The 27,104-nt window shown below is 34.0% G+C and overlaps 1 protein-coding gene across 9 annotated transcripts in view; it reads left to right on the top strand.

Moving 5' to 3' along the window:
• Positions 1–27,104, top strand: part of CCDC102B (coiled-coil domain containing 102B) — a 375,607-nt gene that overhangs the window by 108,822 nt on the left and 239,681 nt on the right. For all 9 annotated transcript variants that reach the window (XM_050768124.1, XM_050768123.1, XM_050768121.1 and 6 more), the window contains 3 exons: positions 7,615–8,226; positions 10,653–10,873; positions 18,812–18,920. In XM_050768124.1, coding sequence (XP_050624081.1) covers positions 7,624–8,226; positions 10,653–10,873; positions 18,812–18,920 — 933 coding nt within the window. In that variant the 5' untranslated portion in view covers positions 7,615–7,623. The remainder of the gene's footprint in view (positions 1–7,614; positions 8,227–10,652; positions 10,874–18,811; positions 18,921–27,104) is intronic.

Genomic DNA, 27,104 nt, shown 5'->3' with positions numbered 1-27,104 from the left:
TAAGAATAAATTTTGTTTTGATTAAAAAAATTATAAGTGCTTTTTGAAAATAATAGGACAATCTTTGAGTTTCACTCTTCAAACTTCATGAAGTCTGAGAAAATTTTCCAGTCAGCCAACATAAAGCAGTTGGCAGCTTTGCACATCCTATCAAATGGGTGTGAGAAAATATTACCGCATTTTACTGATACATAAGAGCTTTCTCCTGTTCACCACAAAGTGTAAATAGACTTGTGAAGATCTTGTGACTTAGCCACACAGATTCTTTAAGAATAAGTGCGAATATGGTAAACGCCTTAGGAATTTTGCTTAGAAAATGCATAGGAAAATTGGGGTCATCTGTGGTTTTGTTTCCTGAAACCTTAAATGCACAAAAATATTTGGAAATCTCAATGAATTCAATGTTAATGAAAATCTATAATTTTAACAAATAAATGGCTTTTAAATGTAAAAACAACAATAACAAATAGAAAAAATTCCCCGATCTTGATGATATAACCACCGTTCTCTAAGTACCACCTAATTTGTAGTGGAACTGTGATAGGAATTATTTCATAGAGTGATTTTCTCTCACATTAGATATTGATAATAATTATCATTTGGAGTTATTGGCTATGTGCTCTCATTTTAATTTCCTTTTAACATTTTAGTGTTTCTGGGAACAGTTACATTGTCACCATTGTCATTTAATCGATATGAGGTTCTATAAGATGATGTTTACATAATAATGTAAATTTCAGATACAATCACCTGCCCAAATTTAGAAAGCGGTAGAACCTTTAACAATATCAGGTTTGTGCAGTGTTATTTCCCATAAAATGTGCACCATGTCTGTTAGCCACCTGGAAATAGTGCTAAGCTGCTAAGCACATTCTTATACAAAAATAAGATTAGGTGGGGCTATATAGTTCCAGCAGAGCTAATGTTAATTTTATTTTTGGCTTAAGGTCTCAAGAAACATTTTGGCTTTTTTATTTGGCACCATTAAGTTGGATTAGATTGCATAAGAACATTGGGATAGTTTGTGGCTTTGTTAACTAAAACCTGGCATGGGTATAAATATTTTAAAATGCTGATGAATTGACTGTCAGGTTTCCATACAAACAGGTAAAATATGTAGAACAGATTATATATACATGTATATGTATATATAATACTGTATATTACATTTATTCCATATGTATTCTGTATACTATAGAAATATACTTAGGCTGCTAAGCTCAAATGTATGACATAATCTCTTTAAGTCTCAAAATTTGTACACTGGTGAGAAATTTCAGCAATATTTTAAAGCAGAGCTTTCTTGAACCTGCTTGGCATCCCAAGTACTTCATAAGAGTAGTTAAATGATGTATCCACCAAGAAAGTCTAAATTGTCTGAACCTAAATTTGTACTTGGCAGGCAAAGCACCATAAAGGCTTCAAGCTGATTAGCCTGCCAGAAAACAGGAATTTTATTTTTCCAAGACTCATTACAAATTATGCATTGACACTTTATAAAACGGATTATGGATTTTGGATCTCTCTGTATTTCTTTATTCATATTATAAAGAAGTCAGACTGGTCACTTTTTCTCTCTGATCTATGAGGTTATTATTATAATGTAATTTTTAAGCCCCTTAAAGCTTATAAAAAACACAACAATGACATCAAGATACTATGTGGAGAGACTCTGAAATAGTTTATTTTTAAAGAACTGGAGTTTTAAAAATCATTGAACATTATCTTAGAAATGTAATATTTTATCACGATTTTTTCTCAAATAATTTTACTGAAAACCTAGCCTAAAGGAAAGGCATCACATAGATTTGAACCAGTAACACATTGCTTCAATAGCACCAGGTAATAGCAATAGCTTAAAGAGGGAGCAATGAAGAGTAAGCTAGCAAAAGGTCTTGTTTACTGTATTAATTCCATCCCAATTCTTTAAAATAGAGACAATTTCTATCTGATCAAATAATGCTATTGAAAATTTAATAAAGACTCTTGGAAAACATGAAATTATGTTTTAAACTTTGTGTTTCTGCTCATTTTATGTTATAATGCTTTTGAAAGTAAAATATCTAAGTTTTAAATTATTGGCAAGTTGTTCAAATTTATTTTATATTATTAGTTGCCTGCTTTGACGAATTATTTTCTGTCTCTATACAATTTAAAAGCCTCTCATTTGCACCAACAAGCATAGACAGAAACTATCTGTATAATTTGCTACAGTGTAAGGATTTTTAGAATAGAATATTTAACCATGAGCAAATCTTGAACTACATACATATGATGTCATGTGGCCATTTAGTGTAATGGTTTCATTTATCTCATCATCACAACTATAGTCTTCTATTTAACATTCTGTGTACTCTTGCAAAAATTCATATGTGTGTGTTATATATATATATGTATTTGCTTTAGACCTATATGAAATGAATTTTCATACTCTTCATTTATGCCTGTTTGACAGGCCACATTTTATAATACAATAAAGTGTTTATTTTCCCGAATATTAAAATCTGATTCTTTTTCTTTTTGTTAGATTATATTTCATCATATCTATCATAATGATTGTTTCTTAGCATTGTACTTTGAATCTGTGTTAATCCATTTTCTCACTGCAAATGGCTTTTGTTATTTTGTGTGCATTACAGGTCCTATGCTTCTTAGGAAAAAAAATTCAACAAAGGTTTCATTTTCTATAGATTAAGATAAAGCAATAACTATAAACAATAAGACAACATCTTTGTAATGTCTGTTTTATCCTGCCATGGAAGTTTAACTTCTGCCAAAAATGCTTTTCTTTCTGGCCCATTTCTTTCTTCAGATAACACATCAAGTGTCACTTGGGAGAGACTTCGATAAGTACATAGGGAGTTTTTGGATTACAATACACTGCTCCTTTCAAAGATATAGTTAAAAACTGTGATTGTTCATTTGGTTTGTTGTTCATGATTGTTAGCAACATTCAGGATGGCAGAAGTGATGTCTATTTTGTTCACTTTCTAGGAGCAGGTCAGCGGTGGATATTCAACCCACCTTATTTTGTTGTTGTTGTTGTGTTTTGTTTTGTTTTAGGCTTTCAGCAGCAGGAAACCTTGGTTTTTAGCTTCTGTTTCTAGTGATAGGTGGAAAAGAGGGATGAGGAAGGGGTTTTGGTAGCCCAGTCAGAAACAGAAACTAAGAACCCGTGACTGTGTCCTCTCCCTTGGACACCCTTAGACAAAGGGCCACTAAGGGATCTAGAATTCTCGGATCACAGGTTTAGTTAGTAGGAAAGTATAACCTGCTACCTGAAGGATGAGAAGCCAGGGGAAAGAGGGTCTGTGGAGAGAGGGGAGCGTGCTCCTGCAGAGCAAACAGGTTGCACCAAGGAGAAGGTGGAGGTGAGGTTGTGCAAGGAATGGACACATCCAGGGTAGCCGACACAGGGGATGTGGAAGATGAAGTGACAAAGAGGAGGCCAGAGGGTTGGACAGGCCTGGACCTCACAGTCCCTTTGAGCTGTGATCAGGAGATTGAATGAACTCAAAGGACAGTGTCAGGATGAGAAGACTAATTGTTGTGTAATTTAATAGGAGATATTTTAGCATAAAAGTATCCAAAGTGGAAGTATGCCAAATGTATTCCTGAAATACTCTAAAAGATTTATAGTGAAAACAGTTGATATTTTAAAGCTGTAGAATTTTTATATGAAGAGGTGGTAGCTCTGGATTCAAATTTCCTCAGTTTCCAAACTGGGTTGACCCTTTCTAACTGTATGACTTGGCTGGATACATCAGAGCCTAAATCCTAGTTTCTTTATCATTAAAATGGGGATAATAATAGTACTGACTATTTCATTGATTAATATCAATATTATATAGAAATTGGAACTGCAACTTTGTTACACGAAATACAGAGCACTTTTGTAGATTTCATTTTTCCTATGCTTTTCATGTTTTTTAAGTACATCATTTCTCTTTCAAAAGACAGAGGGAGAAACATACAAAAAAGTAAATGGTAAATTAGTATGTCAAGGTGACATACTAATGACTTGTATAACAAAAATGTATGCCTTGCCTACAGGATAGCTAGAGTTAACCAGTCTGCAGGCATTTTCCCTTTTAATAGTCACAAGAATTCAATGAGGCCCATGCTATTCTTGTCTCCTTCTATACTAAGGATATTTAGTGAAAGGCAGTTTATGTAATTGGTGCAAGATCATTGTCTAAAAAGTGGCAGAGTAAGACTCTACCCAATAGAGGCTGGAGTCCACTATCTGACACATTAAGTTCTCCTTTGGCAACAAATAATTTTGTTAGTAATATTATATATACTTTGTAGACCCTTAAGATTTTATTTGGTTATGTACTACATTCAAAAATATTTGCAGGAATCACGGTGGACTGATTGTATAAGCATTTTTACAACGCAAAAATCAGTACAAGAAACCAGAGTCAACAGCATTAAAGTATTTTCCCACATTATCAGTGGCCCTGTTCTACAACCACTGGCAAATACTTTCATAGTTGTCTGAGCTAAAATATGAAGAGTGCACACATTTGTATAGGGAAATGAAGACTTTAGTGCATGCATATGTGTGTTAACCACCCTCATCTCAAGCAAGTTTTCCTTGCCTGAGAAAACTTTTTAAAACAGGAAATACTCTTCAAGTTCAAGGACTGACTGATTAAGCCCAACTCATTTTTATTTAGTCAGATGTGAAAAAATACACAGTTAATTGGTAGGCAAGATCTCAATGTACCAGAATCCAATTATAGAGTCTTCAAAACACTAGTGAAATAAAAGTTAATGAGACATTTAAAGACATTACAATTTTATGATACTGATTTATTTTGAAAACTAGCAAGGATAATTTTAAGTTTAATATGCTGAATTAAATTCTCTGTCTTCACTTTGGAATTTCAACCAAAAGAAATATCATTAAACAGTGAATAGTAAATATATATATGTATTTATGTTTGTGTGTGTGTGTGTATGTGTGTATATATGTGTGTATATATATATATACACTGTTTCTAATTAAGAGTTCCTTTTGTTCTTTTCTTTTTTATATTGGTGTTGGAGTTTGGTCAGTTGTATTCTTATTGCCCTCTGAATTATAATATATGAAGGGAACAAAATACTCCAAATCAGCAATAATTGAAACATGATTGGACATATACCAATGCTAACAAAAATAATTACAACCATGTGTCTATATTATTATAACAAGTATTATAATGAAGAGTGAAGTGGTTTGACATCTCTATGTAACACTTGTTAAAATGTTTTCTTCTCTACTATTAAAAGTTAATATTAATTAAGTTTAATATTATAAGATCTCTTAATAAGATAGCCTTAATATTCATCTTTTAAAATATTATGTAGTCTTTTTTCCCAATGATTAAAGGCTTATTTTGTAAGTTAGTTATAGTAATGAAACCCATTCAGTTGATTAAATAGATGGGTCATAAGGAGGCGATTTATGATCTGTAACTATATAAAAGCAAATGAAAAAAAGTGAGAGGATTAAATGTCATGCACATAAAATATTATATAAGATTATTTACACCAGAAAAGCATATCTGAGAATAAAAATGGGTAATTATTTACAGCCATGGAACTTTATTAATTTACAAATTAAGCTGCATGTTTTGAGCACTTTTTTAAAGCAAAAATTCTACTTACTATATTCTCAATATACCTATATTACAATGTTGAATAAAGAATTGGGTATATGAGGCCGGGCGCGGTGGCTCAAGCCTGTAATCCCAGCACTTTGGGAGGCCGAGACGGGCGGATCACGAAGTCAGGAGTTCGAGACCATCCTGGCTAACACGGTGAAACCCCGTCTCTACTAAAAAATACAAAAAAAAAACTAGCCGGGCGAGGTGGCGGGCGCCTGTAGTCCCGGCTACTCGGGAGGCTGAGGCAGGAGAATGGCGTAAAAACCCGGGAGGCGGAGCTTGCAGTGAGCTGAGATCCGGCCACTGCACTCCAGCCTGGGCGACACAGCGAGACTCCGTCTCAAAAAAAAAAAAAAAAAGAATTGGGTATATGTATTGTTACATATGGTATGCCTTTACAAATTAATTTGTGTTTGGTATTTATATGGAAAGTTGATTTTAATTTCTTTACGAAGCTTTGCATTGGGCTAAGACTCTGTGTCGTGTTATCTACGCTGTAAAGTTTCCTCATTTCTAAGTGGTAGTCACAACTTCATCAGTACTCCTTAGATTACCTTGACCATACCTACTAATCTAACACTGACTTGACACATACTGCATACTAAACAAAATTATTGAACAAATACATGTATTTGTTATAATGTAAATTATGTATCTTTAAAACTTAACTGTGCTTCTCTCACCCACCAGACTGTAAAACCTTTGACACACAAGAAACATGTGTTTTTCATAATATTTTATTTTTGATCTTATCACAGTATTAACCACAGTGAGAAATTAATTCATGTATATGTTAGATGTGCTTTTGCTTGAAAATAACAGAAAACTCAACCATCATAACTTAAATAAATATAGGTTATTCTGCTCAAATAGCAAAGAAATCAGAGGTATGCATTCTACGTTGTCATGCCATAATTCACACCTTAAATCAGGCTCTTATCTTCATGGTTCACCATTTTGAATGTCATAAGAAGGCTGTTATACTCACCTTCTTCCAGAACTATGTCCTTATTCAAACACAAGGAAGGAAGAGGAAAGAGAGTTCCTCATTGTGATGTTCTCGTATTTTTCTGGATGGGAAATCTCAGCACACTTCATCTCACATCCCAGCAGCCAGAGTCAGGCCATATGGCTGCCTTGAGACTAGTCAATAGTCAACAGATGAAGGGCATCATGGAAAATGTAGGCTATGATTTAACCTCTGGCATTGAAATAGAGGCTTATTTGCCTATACATCAATAGGTTGTGCATTCTGCCTGAACAAATTGAGGCTTAGCAGGGATAAAGAAAACCATTAAGTAGTTAGTGGACAATAAATATTACAATTTGTATTTTGTAGTGGACAATGTTGCAATAGATATGACCTAAATAGGACTGGATTTGTCAAAATGAATTATTTATGTCATATGCTATCTTCAATTGCATCTTTATATTTTTATTTGTATTTTTTGGCAAAATTGAATATGAGAATATTCTATTTCTTAGTGGACAGTTACAAGTGTTTAAATTCCTCTATATTTTTAGTTACATTGGAAAAATATGCAATATTGAAAAAGTGCAGCCGGGCGTGGTGGCTCACACCTGTAATCCTAGCACTTCAGGAGGCTGAGGTGGGTGGATCACGAGGTCAGGAGATCAAGAACATCCTGACCAACATGGTGAAACGCCATCTCTACTAAAATACAACAAAAATTAGCTGGGCCTGGTGGTGCGTGCCTGTAGTCCCAGCTACTCAGGAGGCTGAGGCAAGGGAATTGCTTGAACCCTGGAGGCAGAGGTTGTAGTGAGCCGAGATCATGCTACTGCATGATCAAGACTCTGTCTCCAAAAAAAAAAAAAAAAAAAAAAAAAGTGGCATTGTTTTCATCAAATTTCAAAAACAACAAAAATGTAGGTCTTATTCCTGTATTTACAAGGGAAATTTCAGCATGAAATTATGTCCTTTATCTTTTCTCAGGTCTCAAAGATGAATATGAATTTAGATTCCATTCATCGATTAATTGAAGAAACACAGATCTTCCAGATGCAGCAATCATCAATTAAGTCACGTGGTGACATGGTGACACCTGCCTCACCCCCCAGGGACACCTGCTTCCCACTTCATGGGCTACAATCTCATGCTGCTCACAATTTCTGTGCACACTCATGTAGCACCAACAAATGGGATATTTGTGAAGAACTTCGCCTGCGGGAGCTTGAAGAAGTCAAGGCCAGAGCTGCTCAGATGGAAAAGACCATGCGGTGGTGGTCAGATTGCACTGCCAACTGGAGGGAAAAATGGAGTAAAGTTCGAGCTGAAAGGAACAGTGCCAGGGAGGAAGGAAGACAACTCAGAATAAAACTAGAGATGGCGATGAAAGAATTGAGTACACTGAAAAAGAAACCGAGTTTGCCACCTCAGAAGGAGGCATTAGAAGCTAAAGACACCCAGGATCTGAAGCTTCCTGGTTTCACAGAAGAAGCCTGTGAACATAGAGACCAATTTCAAGTGAGTTCACAAATGTATGAGTCCATCAGAGAGTGTTTGGTAAAAAGACAATTTTCTACAAAGGAGGACACAAATAATAAGGTAAGAAAAAAATCCAGAGACTATGTGAATATCTGAAGGTCATAGATAGTGATGGGGAGGAGGAAGGAAGTGACAAATCCAGTGGTGACTATACTAGTCTGCCAGGGCTACCGTAAAAACGTACCATAATCACAGTGGTTTAAGCAACAGAAATTCATTTTCTTATAATTATAGAAGCTAGAAGTACAAGATCAAGGTGCTAGCAGGGTTGGTTTCTTCTGAGGCCTCTCTCCTTGGCTTATAGAAAGCCATTTTCTCCCTGTGTCTTCATATGGTCTTTTCTTTGTACACATGTCTGTGTCTTAAGTTCTTCTTGAAAGGTCACCTAATGAGCCTAATTTAACTAAATCACCTCCTTAAAGGCCCTGTCTCCACCAACAGTCACATTCTATGGTACTGGGGATTAGGACTTTAACAAATAAATTTTGAGGAAACACAAGTTCAGCCCATCCTAGTGGTTTTACTAATCTTTATAGAAAAATTTAACTCAGCATTTTTCATCTGAAAAGAAAATATTTGGAGACATTTCTTTCCATTTGCCTTAATTATGTCTAAATTGTAAACAATCCATATGTAGTTTGAATAGTTCTCAATGTTTGGGACTGAAGCCTCATGATTAACTACTTATAAAATGGGTACTGCAGGCAAATAGGGTACCTTAGGAAATGCTTTATATGGACCACTGATGGAATTTCTTGCTATACTTAGAATCTCAGTTTCTGAGAATTCTGTACAAAACACATGGAACTTTAAAAAGTCTCTCAGTTTATACACTTATTCATCCATGAACCACCACCCTGTTTTTTCTTTTTCTTTTATTTTAACTTGGTAAATAATATTAACAACCCAAAGAACATACTTTGGGAACTCCTGTTACCTCTTATTATAGTTTCAGTTTATTTTGTTACCTCTTTCTACTTAATTCCTTCTCTAACACACATTAGTTAATATCCTGCACCTCTACCATTGCATTTAGTATTTTAAGCCATTCTATAATGTATATAATTTATGGTAGGTAAAACCTAGATTTAACTATAAATAAAAAAAATTAAGAAGATTGCAATACAATGATTACTTCTGCTTATTTGGTCTTCTACGTTTTCTTTTAAAAATGTTCAAAGCTGATAATCTGGGCTTTGTGTGTATCTTTTGGAAAATCACATATATTCTCAAAACTCAACTGTATTAATGTATGCGTTAGAAGAATGCAATGATGAGGATAAGGGAACATAGCTCACATCAAGTTCTCTAAATCCACAAAACGTTTTTATTATTACAAGTTACTAGCCTCTGCATTTGAGAAAATGAAGGATTCTCTTCACATGTATTATGATGGAAAATTCTCAATATTTTGGGATTTCTTCTGAAATATCTCCTTAACATTAATGTCAAGAACAAATCAAACATAATACTTATTTATTAAAAATGTATTTATTTGCAAAATATCCTTCCAGATATTCCTTCTGATGGTAGGAAAATAAATATTACCTGTTGAAGAAGCTTCAATCAGTTTTTTCCTTAAAATTTTGACCAGTATCTTTGCCAACTCTATACCCAACAAGAAAGATATGTATATGTATCCTCAAACAACACATCTTATTTTATTGTTTGTCAAAATATTATAGTATAGATGATTGCAATGATCATTCTTGAGAGAATTAAGGAATGATTCATACTGGGTAACCTGGCATTCACATACTACTTAAAAAATAAAATAAAAGTGAAGTATCATCGAGATTTTACTTGAACTTGACTATTCATTGAGATTTTATTTGAAATTGTCTTTCATTTTAAACTTATAAACCAGGGCAAATTTAAATTGTAGGCAAATACCAACAGCATGAGCCCTGTGAGGTTTTTGAGTTACGCTCTAAGAGTGTTGATGCAGTTGTTGCTCTAGTATTGATGCCCATGTTTATTAAAGTGCCCCATTAAATTCTATTTGAGATGTGGCTCATGAATTAAAAAAAGGGGAACTAAAATAAAGCGATAAGCAAGCTTTTTAAAATATTCAAGAGCTTCCTGAAAATTCTATCTTGTCTTTCAAAAATGTTAAAAAATAATTACTTTGAAACTGTAAGTGTCTTATGACAAAAGAAACTTGAAAGAGGAATTCATCAACTCATTAAAAATTATTTACAGCTGTTCAAGTTTGTGCATGATTATTTTTAGTGTGATTAGAAAAAGAGAACAAACAGAGTTAAAGCAGAACTTTTGAGAAATGTATTTATTTGTAAAGAGGTAGAACATAGAAAAAAATAAGTTTGAAGAAGAATGCAAGTAAGTGTGGCCACACAACGCTTTTAGGGAATGATAATGAAATAAAAATATCAATTTGTTGTTGTATCATAACATGTGTTTCTTTATGAAAATGTATTATCATCACGATTTTTCTCCAAGAGGTTTAAATTTTTTTTTTTTTTCAGGAAGAAGGTGTGGTTATTGATTCTCTAAAATTAAGTGAGGAAATGAAACCCAATCTAGATGGTGTTGACTTATTCAACAATGGTGGTTCTGGAAATGGTGAAATGAAAGCTGGGCTGAGACTGAAAGCAATAAATCTGCCTTTGGAAAATGAAGTAACTGAAATTTCAGCTTTGCAGGTGCATTTGGATGAATTCCAAAAAATCTTATGGAAGGAAAGAGAGTAAGTGCTAATTATTGTCTCCCTTAACCAAGTCTAACTTTCAAACCACTTAAAATTGTTAATACTGATAGATTGGTCATTTGATAATGTATTTTATCCATGTTTAGTCATTAAGTTTTAGGATTTAAAGAAATTAGTTTGACAGATATTCATATTTTGAATTTTAAAAAGTAGTATATAACTTGTTAGTGTTTTTCATTCTTTTAAGTTGACTTTTATCATGACTATGTTTTTATCATCTCTGGTAGATTCACTTTAATTGTATCTGAATTCTTAATGTACAAGGTTAAAATATCCAGTGTGTTATTTAATTGTTACAGCATCTTGGACTTGGTAAATAAAAAATGAATAAATATGTTAATACTAATAGCAGAAAAATCACAATTTTGTGAGATATTGATTACAGAAAAAGTTGTCTGATACATGGACCACTAAGGGCATCAGGCTTGTGATTAATTGGCCTGGATCTTCATCTTTGTTCTGATGTATTCCAACTATGTGATGTCGGCTGTTGCCCCTTTGTGAAAATAGCTGTAGTGCTGTTATGTTCCAGTTATCTATTGTCTTGAAACAAACTTTTCCAAACAATTATCATTAAAACGTATCAACAGCAACCACCATGTCTTCTGTTCAAGAATCTTGAGCATGCCTTGGCGTGGACATCGAATCTCTCACTTGTGCCTTCAGTTGCAATGGCTCAAAGGCTGGCCATGCCTGGAAGGCTGGGGGCTGCAGCCTCTCTCACTCATACGTCTGGCCTCAGTTCTCATCTAGGCCTCAGTTGGGACACCTGCACTGGGGCTATTTAAAGGGGTGCTTGGCTTCCTCACAACACTGGGGCTAGGCTGCAAGTGAACATCTTAAGAACACAGAGAGAAGAACGCCATTTGAATGACTCTGCCTCAAAAGTCACGTAGCATCACTTCAGACCCATTATCGGTGGTGGGAATCTCAAAGGCTGACTCAGATCAAAGAGAGAGAAGCACTTTCAACGGAAGGAGTGTCAAAACAATTGTATAATAAGGGCGTGTGGGATGCAGTCATTGTGGCAACGGTCTTTGCAAAATACAGTCTGTCATAGCCTTTCTCAGTGAATTCTCATAAAGATCAAGAACAAATAACATCTGGGAAAGAGGATAGTAATATGAAATATTCAATATGGATTTTTGTTTCTTTGCAATCAGTTTACAATTTTATTAGCACAATGTGGAATATCTAATATATAAATGTGGTTCCAAAATCTAAAAATAATTACTTTTATCTCTTAGTTATAAAAGCCTTAATGGGCAGAACCAGAAAAGCGAGAAGGATATGTATGCATATATACACACAATGTATTATATAAGCATATGTTATATAACAGTTTTAATTTTCCTGGTTTGAATGGACTGAAATCGGGATAAATATGCATACTAGCCATTCACAGATACAGTAACTTCTTTACCACTTATTTTCTGCCAGAAGTTTCTCATTAGTTCCTCTGAAATTTACTAGTGCCACCGATTCCCTTTTTCAGACTCTTCATCTGTATTTCACTAGATTAATAGATTGTGATCATGCAAGCATTTATGTACAGAATAAATACTTATTACCCTATCAAGTGTAAATTCCTAGTAGAGGCAACCAACATCAGTAGAAAAAAGAATAAAATTGAATTTAATTTTTAGGCTTGTACATATACTGACAATTTTATCTAGACCTATACATTTCAGTCACATTCTAATTTCTGTGCTTTTACTTCTTGAAGGATTTAACTTTTGGTAATTATAGACTTCTCTCCAGCACTCGTACGATATTACTTCCCTGATGCAGTCTAATGGGAGAAGTGCAGAGCTGTGTTTTTCTAGATGTAAACTTTCCTATTCTAAAGTGTCAGTTTTAAAAACATGCATGTTCTGTCTTAACACGCTTATCCATGTACATATACACAACATGTACTTTTTACTTTCTTGGAATACATGAACAATTCTCAGAGTAAGTACATTCTCCAGTTCTCAGTGACTTCAGTCTATAATCCATAGACAGGTCAAAGAATAAGAGAAAAAAGGAGGCTTTCCATGGCCTTGTCTTCCTACTCTCCTCTTTTAAGAAACAATCCCACGGACTTGATGAGTCATGGTTCCTGTGTCCATGAATCAACATTTGCATGCAATCCGCATGAGGCAATCACAGTCTTTTTTGCTATCGCAAGAGAACATTTTCCAAGAATATAGGATATGCTATTACTTATAAATCCATCTAATCTTTTAAATTCTTCTTCCTGGAATATCAGTGAGTGGGTGGCTTGAATTGAGATGTGAATGTATTTTTTTCTGCATTCCCATCTAGTGGGAAAATTCTCTTCTTAACTAGTGCACAGAAATCAGCTCAGAAAACTCAGGGACTCATTTTTTCCATTGTCCTTGACTAGAACCTCTTCATCAAATAGAAGAAACTTTATTGTTTTATTTGCACTCTGAGTACTGTTCAGTTTTATGAATAATTCTCCAGCATTAAAAGTTTCTCATATACTGAGAATTTATATATTTCTGATGACTTTCATAAAGACTTCCCAGGTAGAAAATTTAGAGGAAGGCCAGGAAAGCTGATCCTCTTAGAGAGCTATGTGTACCTAAAAATTTAGGAAGCTGAGGTTGGCAATACCGAATCTCAAGTAACAGAGACTGAGATAAAATATTTTGAACTGTTCTAACATTCAGAATCAGTTTTGAAATTTCACTGCAGAGACCTCCTTTATCACTTATAAAATGTTTGTTCTGTGTCCTTTAAGCGGAGCTTCAGTCCTCCTTTTCCATTTCATCTTTTTTTTTTTCTTTTCTTTTTGAGACAGTCTCGCTCTGTTGCCCAGGCTAGAGTGCAGTGGTGCAATCCTCCCACCTCAGCCTCCCAAGTAGCTGGAATTACAGCCTGTGCCACCACGCCTGGCTAATTTTTTTTTTTTTTTTTGTATTTTTAGTAGAGACAGGGTTTTGCCATATTGCTCAGGCTGGTCTGGAACCCCTGGCCTCAAGTGATCTACCTTCCTTGGCTTCCCAAAGCGCTGGGTTTACAGGTGTGAGCCACTGTGCCCAGCCCATTTTATCTTCTTAATTTATTTTATATATAAGAAAAGTAGTATGCTTCAATTATTTTGTTTTGCTTCATTAAATGTTCAACTTTTTTTCATAATGAGATTTAAAATCTAGGTGAGAAGTTTCAGCAAATTAAAAATGCTTCAAAGGTTATTATTTTTGGTCTGTGTATGAAACAGATTTCTACTTTACATATATATATATAAAGCATATATATATATTCCTCAATTAATGAATACATTGACATGCAAATCTAGTTAATACTGTTTATTGTAAAATTTGTAAGTATTAGAAAGTCAAGCTTATTTTGTTTCTTTATTGTCACTCATGGAATATTCAATAAATCTTTACCATCTTTTGACTCTCCAGTGTCTATTTTGTGTTTCGGCAATTTGCTACCAAATGAAACAGAGTCTACACCTGTGCATAGACTATAAAAATACCAGTAAGTCTCTACCACGGTTTCCTTTGTAATGAGGGTACAGACACTTGACTTAGGAATAGTGTATCAGAGGTGGCCGCCTAGAGTTTTAAGCCAAGCCAGTACCCCAAGGCAGTAGACAGCATCTAGAATCCATGGCTGAGGGGGAAGCAGCAGCAGTAAAGAAACTCGTTTCCAGAGGCAGCGGTGGCCTCTGGTGCCTAGTGACACCACCCACTGTCCCATATTGGTGATCTTGAGGTCCCGCTGTGATGTCTGTACCTTAATGGTGGCCGAAATAGTGTGCTTACAGGAAGATTTCGATGGCTTTCTCATCAGTGTTCCTGGCTGCATGTATTCCCCAGAAATTTTTTGAGCTACAACATCCTTTTCCACTCAAATTAGCTAATTTGAATATGTTTGCTTGCCAGACCATAATACCAGGACAGTGTACAGGCAACAGACAGAGGAGGTTACAGGCAGTGGGGTCTTCATGGGACCAGTTTTGTGGCATGAGAGTGGGTCTTCGTCCCTGTCTGCTTCATCTGCAAACCTTGTTCTATGATTCTCCTGGAGATCGGAGCTTAACAATATTCTTTAAATACTTATCTTTTCTAATTAAATTAATTGTATATGGCTTGGCTGTTCGCAACAGCCGAGTGCTAACACTCAGTGCTGAAAGATGTAATTATGAATAGTAGGAAGTGCAATTGCAAAATGACATATATGTTGTTTAAAGTATATTTGTAAAAACTTGTTAACAGTTTAATACTATCTCTAAATTTTGAACTGTTATAAAAATGAATATCTGCATGTTATTACAAGACAATCATTTGATTTGGTAAGAACATTTTTATATTAATACACCCTTTCAGAAAATAATGATTCAATTTTTTCCAGTGAAATTTCCCACAGTTCAACAATGATTAATATTTATACCTAGATATTAATTTTTAGGACTTTTCATCCCTGAGAAATATTTGAGTAATATTATTGTCTAGAAATTTAAATTTTATTTCCAATTATTGTGGAATTGTGACAGTAAACAAAGCATCAAAAAATGCATGGAAATATAATCACAACTTTTCATAAAAATAATTTTGGTTCATATTTTATATTTAGATTCTACAAACTTTATATATTTTAGCAATATGATTTTTTTAAAGTTTATATCATCATATTAAAGATACTACATTTTTGCTAAGCTTTGCCTTTTTAATTTCATTCTCATGAAGAATGTGTACATAAAATATGCAACATTTTAGAGTAAATATTAAGTGTTTGCCTTCTTGTAGCTCAAATGCGCTGACAATAATATACATCTCAATTATAAATTTAACTATATTATTCATCAACTTTGAAAATCTCTCTGAAACACAGAATAAAATGATTAGGCTAGAAAATTAAGGACTTATAGAGTGCCCTCTGCTGCATAAATTTAGACACGCAATGTCCTTAATGCTGGCACAGAGACACAAAAGTTTATGATGGGGCTATCTAAATACTAAAACAATTTAAGTATCCCATTGTCATTAAATAATTTTTTATGAATTCCTTTTTTTCTCACTCCCCTAACCAAATTGTAACCTTTTTCATAATAAAAATGCATAATTTTCCTTTAGGAAACAAATACATATCAGATATTTTCTTTATGATGTACACTTGAGGTAAATATTACTTTCTTCAAAAATTTTTGAATTTATTTTGAGTTTCTAAATTATCATTTGATTCACTAAAGTATAACATCAAAAGCAGACATTTGATTTCACAACATGTATGATTTTAACTCTAGGTAATTTTCAAGTATGTTTCCATTATTCTATTATAAATAAAATAATTCTCAAAATTAATTTTAAGGAGAAACATAAATATATGCTTCATTACACAAATACAGTTAATTAAAATCTTTTATAAAATTATTTTATTAATTTAACATATGCCATTTGCTTTTCAAGTTTTTCAGTTACCGACAAGACATTCCCACGTCCTACTCAAGAAAATCTAAAAAATTAAAATTATAAATATGGTGATTCTTATCTTAAACATTCCAATGAAGTTACAAACTTAGTACAATTTTATTATAATTTTCAATATAAATTCACAGGTCTAAGTCAATATTCAATATCTTTTAAATATTCTAATTTATCACCCACAACTTAAAATGCACTCAAATGTTAGATATGCAATATAGTTCATCTTACAATGATTTGTACACATAATTTCTAAATCTAACACAAAATACTAATACTGATTTGTTTATTATTTCTATATTTAATTCTCTTCCTCTCGTCATCTCAAACACAACTACTGAAACACAAATTATATCATAATAAGCAACTTGGGTGTCCTCAGCTGGCTAGGTCTACTTTTCTATCTGAAATTGTGACTGCTGTGGTTAATCTGGATTATAAACATTCATATTCAGTGTTCGTAAGACCTAAACTTTCAAGTTGAATCTTTTTGTTTGTTAATTTTGTTTAATATATTTGCTATGTTAATAAGGGATTCCGGATCAGAGTACTGTAAGTGGTGCTTTGCACCATTTTTTTTTTTGCAACCTGTCTCTTTTGAGGTTAAGCTAAGCTCTAACTAATTCTTTTATATCCTCTTTCAATTTTATGGCTTGATTTATGTAAATATAATTATATAACTTTTTAATAGACTGCTTCTCCATTCGATTGGAGTAAACTAATGTATTTACAGTCTGACACTACTTTGAATTATCATAGTATTGTTACCAAGAAGAATCATATTTCTTATTAATATGTAAATGACATTCAATTTTGATTCTGCCTGCGTCTTCTAGCTCTGTGAATATGTTCCTAAGATCTTTCTAGTCACATTTAATATCACTGAAATAGAGCTGTATATTAGTTAATTATGAATACAATAACTATGTGACTAACAATCACAAAATCTCAGTGTCATATAACAATCAAAGTGTATTTACCTGGTGCTCAAACATACAAGTTCTTTTCAAACTTTTGTTTCTGTCATCTCTGCTAATATCTCATTGTCAAATCCTAGAATTGAGGAATGAGGAAAACAACTCTGTCCGTGGAAATGGAGGAAAATCAATGAGTATTTATTTATTTATTTATTTATTTTTGAGACAGAGTCTCGCTCTGTAGCCCAGGCGGGAGTGCAGGGGCCGGATCTCAGCTCACTGCAAGCTCCGCCTCCCGGGTTCCCGCCATTCTCCTGCCTCAGCCTCCCGGGTAGATGGGACCACAGGCGCCACCACCACGCCCGGCTAGTTTTTTTTGTTTTTTTTTGTTTTTTTTTGTTTTGTAATTTTTTAGTAGAGACGGGGTTTCACCGTGTTTGCCAGGATGGTCTCGATCTCCTGACCTCGTGATCCGCGAGTATTTTTGAATAGTAATCAAATCTACCTTACAGATAAGAACAGGCCAGCTTCAAAGGTCAATATGTGTTCATTACAACCAGAAATAAAACAATTATCAATGACTCTAACAGACATTGTGGGCAAAAAAAAAAAAAAAGAACAAAAATCCAGTGGTTGGTGTATTAAAGGACAAAATTTTTTATTTATTTTTTCTTTTTTTTTTTGAAGCCGAGTCTCGCTTTGTCCCCCAGGCTGGAGTGAGTGGCGCGATCTCGGCTCACTGCAAGCTCCGCCTCCCGGGTTCCCGCCATTCTCCTGCCTCAGCCTCCCGAGTAGCTGGGACCACCGGCGCCACCATCACGCCCGGCTAATTTTTTGTACAGACGGGGTTTCACCGTGTTCGCCAGGATGGTCTCGATCTCCTGACCTCGTGATCCGCCCTCCTCGGCCTCCCAAAGTGCTGGGATTATCGGCGTGAGCCACCGTTCCCGGCCTAAAGGACTAAATTTTAATCCTAGTTCTGTTGCTAGTTCTACAAATAGAGAAATTAATTTCAGTTATTTAGAATAATTTAAATAAGGATCCCAGTGAAATTTCTTTTTTACAACCAAATTTGAAATACTTAAAATTATTTTTAGATCCCCAATAAATGACTATTTTTTAAGATTGTTAGGTGGCCTGTTGGAATTCTGTGTCATTTCAAATGATTTTTTTCATTCACATACAGCCACAATATGAAGATGGATAGAATACCATGTTAAAATTAGAAACATGTATATCCTCCTATGTAAGAAAATATTATGAGTGAGAGGAATTGAGAGGCATGCATGAAATACATGGAAGAAATCAAGTAGAATGTTAATACTGGCAAAGCCAAATTAAATATACGTAATCTACTGTAAAGTTCATTGTCAGAATAATAAACTAAAAACGTTTTATTCAATATTTATAATTTTTTAATAAGTTGCAAAATGTTTTCTCTCATTATGATCAGATACAAATATCAAAAATTAGGAAAATGGCTATAAAATTGAATGCATCCTTGAAATTATTTTACAATTGAAGCTGACTTTTTTTCTTTTAATTTTAAAATTATTTAGAATGCGCACAGCTTTGGAAAAAGAAATAGAGAGGCTGGAGTCGGCTTTGTCTCTATGGAAGTGGAAGTATGAAGAACTGAAAGAATCAAAGCCAGAACATGTGAAAGAGGTATGAGGGAATATGATGTAAAGGAAGAAATGAAGCCTAGCTTTTTCTCTCTTTGGATATGTAAACAAGTGGGCAGAAAGGCACAACAGACCAGAGGAAGGGAGGTTAAATACTGGAATTTCCTCTACAAGAGCAATATTTGAAATCACTTGTCAATAGTGAGCTTAGTCAAATTCAGACAATATATATGACATCTTGTTTGTATTTATACATTTGTGGCAGTTTTATATTGGTAATTATTTATTTTCAAAAATCTCATTGCATAAATTTATGATATAAAAATGATATTTTGATATACATAGTGGTAGTTAAATGGTTAATGATTAGCTACATGACACAATTAATTATCCATTCTAGGCACATTAGAGCAGATGGTTAAAGATATCCTCTGATAGCACACCATCTATCATAAGTGACTTTATCTTATTCTTTCATGAAGCAGTCTGATAATATCAATTTATCTCAGGCGTATTGAGGTTCTTTTCATATCAACATTGTAGTTATTTGGGATCAGCCACTTGCCAGAATACTTTTCTTTTGCATTTCCATCAATAAAATGCCATCATGAACCTTTCCCATTTTGATGATTTATTATCGTTTATTATTTAAGTAATATTAATTGTACATGTTATGTGTACTAAAGCATGGTATTACATAAGTGTGTGGGAAAGAATAATGAGTAAAGAAAAGAAAAATAATGGGCAAAATATGACTATTTTCACATGAGTTAACATTTAGTGGGTGTGCAGTATAAATATACATACACACGTATACATGTATGCACAAACATATACATGGATATATGGATCCATAGTATTTACATGCACAGGAACCTCTCTCTGGGTATGACATTCAAAATGCATTGATGTATACTGGAAAAATAGTTCATGACACAAGAACACATTATGTTTAGAATATGTGTTTATGTGCTCTATAATATAATGGGTTCTAATTTTGACTGAAAAAATTAATATTTAAGATGCAATTAGTGGAAAATTTGTTAAAAAAAGAATGCATTTACTACCTCTTGCCACTAGTGTGCAGTACAGACTTGATAATCTTAGTTTCGTAAGCCTTTATTTGAGTAACATTTATGTAGCAAATATACTGAAGAAGTCAAGTTTTTGAGTTGGTTTAAAAAGCAATACGTATATTTGAAAATGCTTAATGTTTTCTGTTCAGACATGATTTTTGGTAGCAAAGTAAGTGAGAGAAAAAATAAAAGTATGATGTTATACAGTGTAAGGTAGATCTGTATTTGATGACCATTCAAAAGTATTTATTAATACATATATGATACTTTCGATAGATAAAATGCTGACAGGGTTTCAGAACAGGAGAAACCTCAAAATTGTGAAACATTTGTCTTTTGAGTGCATATGTCAGTTAAATGAACCACAAAGTTGAATAATGAACTCAATGAATGTAAAATTTTGTAGACATTGAAAATTTATAAATATAAAGATCAAACACTGTTTGAATTATTTATATGGAAAAATTTTTTAAATATGTCTTTTCATTCCTAACAAACATTTCTGATGTTCTTAGGTTTTTTTTTTTTTTTGGAGAAATGTGTTGTATACACATGTTTAAATTGTTTTTGTAAAATAAGGTTAAATTTTTAAAAATGTTTAAAAACTAAACAAACAAGACTACTTAGAAGGAGTTTATTTATATATTCCTTGTTTAATCATTTCTTATAATGGGTTATAATAGACAATAATTTTAGGCTACATTTAGAAATAGTATTGTAGCACAAGTATAAGCGTAAAATATTCAAAGTCTCTATACAGTTGATTGACAATCAGAAGGTGTGTCATGATTCGTTCTTTAAAATTTCATGTAAATTATTCTTTCTTACTCCCTTTTTCCTCAAAGATTCTGATAATGACCTTTGCATTTATCATAGCTCATCATCTCTATGAATATTTGAATACAAGTGTAATTTCTGTTGTAGATGCCAAAAATGTTAAAAGCAAATACATGCCTGTCTAAGAACTGGTGATGGAAAGATTAGCAATTGTTAAAGTTGGAAACAGATGTGCTTAATAGACCTAGATTTGTAAAAATGCATTTGAAAGTCTGGTATGCTTTTAGAGGGAAATCATTCTTCAATTATTGACATATAGAGAAGAGAAAAGATAAGAATTTAATTGCAAAATCTAAGTGTTTAAAATACAACCAAAATAATGTATAGTAGAGGTAATTATATCCAAAATGCTGTTTCCATGCTGAATTTAATACTTATTCAGCTTTTCCTTTGCAAGTCTGTCTATATTGATTCAGAATTAGATTATGAATTCTGAGTGTGTGAAAAGGATCATTTATATGAAATTTCATGGTCTAGAGGATCAAACATTCATGTAAGTAACATTGAATACTCATAATTCTGGTTCCTCATTTTAACAATCAGTGACTCCGATTCTTTCCATAATGGAAGAGATTCTCTGCCATATGTGAGAATACTTGCTAACATTTAAAAATTAGTCTCAAGGTAACAAAAATTTAAAAAGTAACTTTTAATTCTCTTTGAAAATTGTGAGCATTTGCTTGGGATGTTCTAATATATTTTCTTAATAAGTCATCTTTTTGTGATCATAATGTGCCTAGCAGCTTATAATTTATAATATTCCCTCAAAAATATGTACGAATACTTATAGAGACACAGGCATTGTTGGGCCCCTTTATGTCTTACATTGAAGCCTTATTTTAAACACCTCAAAATACCTTTCTGATTTGGGAGAAAACAGAAAATTAGAATTACTAAATTGTATGTAGCTAAAATTCTACACTCACACCTTACCTTTTTAAAACATGTGGCATATGGGAGCTATTCTGCATACATCAAGGCAGGGTCGTTGAAGACAGTTATTAGAAATAGGTGTATGGTGGAATATTAGTGCACTTCTGAGCTCAGTGCTAATTTTGAAACATTGACTCTTATTGCTATTCCTGTGGCTTAAATAAATTATTCCACTGAAGTGGCTATACAAATTAATGTATCTTATCAATTCTGCCTCCAAACTGTATCTCACATCATTCTTTCCATCCCTGCTACTTCTCCAGACAGGGCCATTATCATCTCCTTGTTTTTTCCTTCCAGGTCTATTTACTAACACTGTTGACCTATTTAAATTCATTTTACACCCACTAAGCAGCATGATATTTCTAAGAAATTACATCGGATTGTATTAGCCCATTGTTGGAAACACTTCAGTGAATTATCTATTACTTAGTAGATAGCTGCCTTCCAAGTAATTCAGCAGTCTAAGGAAGTTCACATTCACCTGCCGAAACCATCACAGGCTGATGGTTCAGTGGATGCCCACTGACACCACTCTTTCCTACCCTAACTGCTGTAACAAGCAATACACTAAATCCCAGTAACACCCAATAGGTGATTACTGTTGACTCACATACAGCCCTATCTGTGTTTGGAGGGCAGCTTTCTCCATCTATCCAGTGACTCTGCTGTCCTTCAGGTTCTCAGAGGTTCACTCAGTTGGACACTAGTCCATCTGATCAGAGATTAGAAAAAAGAGAGAAGGGAAGATTATGCAAGGATAATTTATATGGGCCAGGCTTGAGAGTAGCATGCATTATTTCCACTTATAATTCACAGATGAGTACTCATTTGTATAGCAATACCTCATTGCAAGGCATGTTGAGCAATGCATTTAAATTGTATACCCCAAAAGAAAAAGAAAATGGATTTGGTAAGCATCTAACTAGTTTCTGCAGCAAGAGTCAATACGTTACATGGTATAGTCATACTTACTAATGTCATATCTTATTAATAAATGCATTAATTAAGATACGCTTTCATTAGTGTGGATAAATACATTTTGAGGACTTTGGCTTATATTTAAGGGAGAGTGGGCCTTCTAATCCAAATCTCTCATATTGAGAGTTTGGCTTACCTCTGGAGAGCTGGGAAGTGGAAGGCTTTTGTTTCTCCCCCCAAGGAACTTGCCCTATGTCCTTGAGAAAGACTGAAGAGTGAGTGCTTCTCAAGGTATATATTTCCCAAAGAAATGGGGAGAGAGGAAGGATAAGAGCTACCTGTGATGAGTTTCCTCTTTTAAACTCACCAACCAGCCAATTCCCTCTTCCTTCTGGGTGGTTGGAGGGAAAGATACTTGGTTGGAGTCTGAAGAGTGTTGTGAGGACAGCTGGCCATCCACAGGGATGGGTGTTTTGAGTGGAGAAGGTTTTCTCCTTGTACCATTCATCATGGCCTACATGGCTTCATTTCTGCAACACCTCTTTTGTCCTTTCTTTGTCATTTCCCCCTGCCCATGCTTACCTCTTGCTACCCTGGCTTTTACTCATCTAATCAAAGGAACCAAACTTCTTCCTGCTCAATGGCTGGGTCCATGCTGTTTTCCTTGTTGAAAATATCACACACCTCACACCTCTTTCCCCTCCTATGCCAGCCACACCTTGTGATTAACCTCAGTTTGTACATCACTTCATTAAAAAAAAGTCTCTGTCCAAAGTATGTTTCCTTTCCTATTTTTTTTTCAAAGCAACAAGTAATATTTTAAAAGACTTTATCAAACTGTGTGGTTATTTTTATATTTGTTTACTGTTGCCTTCCCCATTGAACTGTCAGCTTCATGAGGATATAGATCATGTCTGCTTATTCACCTCTCCATACTCAATGATGAATAAATGTGCTTAATATTTGTGATGAATAGTAAATGAATGAAGTACTGTACTAATACTTTTCTTAATAGCTATAAATGCTTACATTTCTAAACAGAGGCTATGGGATAGTGTAAGGTGAGTAGTTGACTTCCTGGACTTGTCTTTTATTAGTAAATGAGTCCACTGCCCTCCATCCCTAAGGATTTTAGATTTTCCAGGGTACTGAAATGAAGTCTTATCCATCATGAAAATCTGTTCAGCTTGTTCTCTGCATGACATAAATTAGCTTATCAGGCCAAAGAGTGAGGCAGATAAAACACCATGGTAGAATTCTGCAAATGAATATAAAAATGAAGCATGTGGGATACCACTTTACTGATATAAGTACCTTCAAGACCTTTTAAACAAACGTAATTAAGAATAATATAATCACTGAATTACATAAGTCGGAATTAGTTAAACTACTAGGGGATAATTTATAGGCATTGTCAAGGTAACTCTCAGAACACTGAGATGACTTACTTAACTCTAAGTCTATTATAAAGATTATGAAATAAATTTAGGCTTTTCAGAATCTACTTGTAGTAACATCAAATGATGAAGAAAAAAGAGAGGTTAAGTTAAGCAATATCATTTTAAAATTTAAAACACAATGAAAAGGAAACAACTCATATTTAATTAGTCTAGACAGTTAATAGGTTGAGGATAATGATAAAAGTAGACTAAAAATATATAAAGAATGAGGTCTCTAAGTGAGTTACACAGGTAATTACCTCACACAATGGCAATGTTTTATACCGTGGGGAGCATTTGGTCTATGGAATATCTTTATTTTATATTTCAGATGATGGGATAGTTTCCAGAGACTAATGTTCATAAATCCAAAGCTTCTGTTTTATTTTCTCTTAACAGAAGTCTTTACAGACACATTCACTTAAGACAATTCCATAAAGATCCTCCTCTTATTAAATGGCATTAGTCATTTTACCTAGAAGACCAGTTTTCGTGTTGAAAGGGAGATCGGACCAGGTCTCCTGCCTTCTTTTCTTCTCCCGGGAGGTATGGCCACTTCCCTCTCCCCCACCATGCACGGACATCAAAGGTATTGATTGTACACAAGGGAATGAAAAATCAGACTGAAAACAAAGGTATATTCTCCCATTAAAAAAAAAATCCTTTCTCTGTTATAAATATATGTGAAATGATAAATTTAAAATTTTCCATTCTTTTCATATACATTATATGTCAATTTTTACTGTAAAAACATCCCCTTTTATTTTATTTATTTGTTTGCCTGCTTTTTTCATGAGACAGATTCTCGTTATATTACCCAGGCTGGATTGCAGTGGCATAATCATAGCTCGCTGTAACCTAGGACTCCTGGGCTCAAGCAAACCTCCTGCTTTGGCCTTCCACAGTGCTGGGATTACAGGTGTGAGTCACAGTGCCTGGCCTTTTTTCTCAAGTATATAATTTAAGCGCAAGGAATCTAAGGTCAGGATTTGATAATTTGTTAGAGTTTGGCGTGTTTATATACAGTGAGATAAAATTGATTATATGGGGAATATGGTTGAAAAATGGAGAGTATTCTTTTTCCTTGTTAGAACATCGGAATTAAATATGGTATAAATTATGATGCACTTCTATATTTCTGCCAGTTTTAACTATCTTAAGTTAAAGGGTAGTTTATTATGGTTAATGGATGTTAACATTAGTATTTCATAACCACACAAATTCTTTGAAGAATAATAATCAACTTCCAAAAGATATGTGTACAAACTCACCAATAAAAATTACAAATATTTTGTATAAGACACATGAAATCTGAAATTTTAAAAATTCTATGTGTATAGTTCACTAGTGTATCCTGAATAATAATATTTAGGCACTAAATGGCATAAACACAGTCATGAAAATGAGCCATGCATCAATGAACGGAGAAATTTTGATTCCTTTGGATGAGACAAGATAATGGTAAAAACATTCAGGGAATTGAAATAAAACAAAACAAACAGCAACCCAAAACAGGAAAGAAAAAAAAAGACACAAAAAAATCCCATGAAGCCACCACCTTTTTGATCGAATGTGGGCTACTGGAATATTAACATTCATATCAAATCAACATTCCAGCCAACAGATTTTCTTAAGATGCAAGTATCATGTTTCTGGTTTTCAGCCACTTCTTAGTTAATCATTATATCTTGCTGAGCTAAATTCTTGCTTTAGAAAAGTTCGTGGACTACTGGTCACCCTCCAGAGAACAGCACTTGAATGAGGCAGCACCAGGATTGTATCCAGGATAGCAGGTCAAAGTATCACAAGTGCTACTTGTGAAATGAACTTGGTTTAGCTGCTCTAATGAGAAGGGACTATGGACTTGGAGAAGACTCACAGCACCACCATCACCTCTCCCGGGTTGTGAGTGTCCTAATTAGTAGCTATAGATTTAATGAGAGTTAAGAAATCATAAGGCAGTTTTAGCTATTATTTTTCCAGAGATCATCTGGGAGATTTGAAGACATACAATGTCATCCTTGAACTGAAGGTATTCTTTGAAATGCATTTTAGATTGTGTAATTGTCACATGAGGCAATACTTCTTTGTAATGTAGTTCTGAAGTTATGATCAAAGCTAGAGGAAGATATAATTCTTTATCTATATTAACACATCTAATGTGTACAAAATGAAGTTCTCATGGAATCTCATAAGGTTTCTCACATGGATAATCTGAATGTTATTTAAAACAGTTAAAAATTCTTTAATGCAGTTGTACTGAATTAACAGAATCCATTAGATTCAACTGAGAAGTTCTTTGTTGTTTTAAATACATTTTTGGGGATTTTTTTTCTAACTGATTAGAGATGCTTCTCTGATTTCTTTGCTTTGGAGAAGCTAATTATTTTTACATATACATTGAGACCCGCTGCTTTGAGATATCAGATTGCAAAGCTAGAGGATATTATGGAGATCCCAAAGACCAACTATGACTGTTAATTTTATGTGACAACTTGACTAGGCCATGTGATTGACATTTGAATCCATAGGTTGAGTAAAGTTGATTGCCCTCCCCAGGGCAAGTGGCACCCATCCAATCAGTCAAAGGTCCAAACAGAACAGAGCCTGAGCCTCCATATGTAAGAGGAAACTCCTCCTGCCTGATTGCCTTTGAGCTTGGACATTGTTTATTTGTTTATTTTTTTCTGACTTCAGATTGTAATTACACCATCAACTCTCCTGAGTCCCCAGTTTGCCAGTTGCAGATCTTAGATCTGTGTGTACTTATAATCTCTTAACATACAATTACAGATATAATATCTCTAAATATATATAAATGTGTTTATATGTCCATACATGAACACACGCACACACACACACATGCACGCACACACACATCCTATTGGCTCTATTTCTCTGCAGAAGCTTGACTCATGCAACAATCTTACTGAAAGAGCCACAACTTGACCTAAGTGTACTTGCTGCAATGCCAGCTTCTTCCCACTCATTTTTTTCTTCTTTGACTAGGTTTATTATTGG

Source organism: Macaca thibetana, chromosome 18 (assembly GCF_024542745.1).
Source record: "Macaca thibetana thibetana isolate TM-01 chromosome 18, ASM2454274v1, whole genome shotgun sequence".
NCBI classification, from domain to species: Eukaryota; Metazoa; Chordata; class Mammalia; order Primates; family Cercopithecidae; genus Macaca; species Macaca thibetana.
This window is presented reverse-complemented; position numbering and strand designations above follow the sequence as displayed.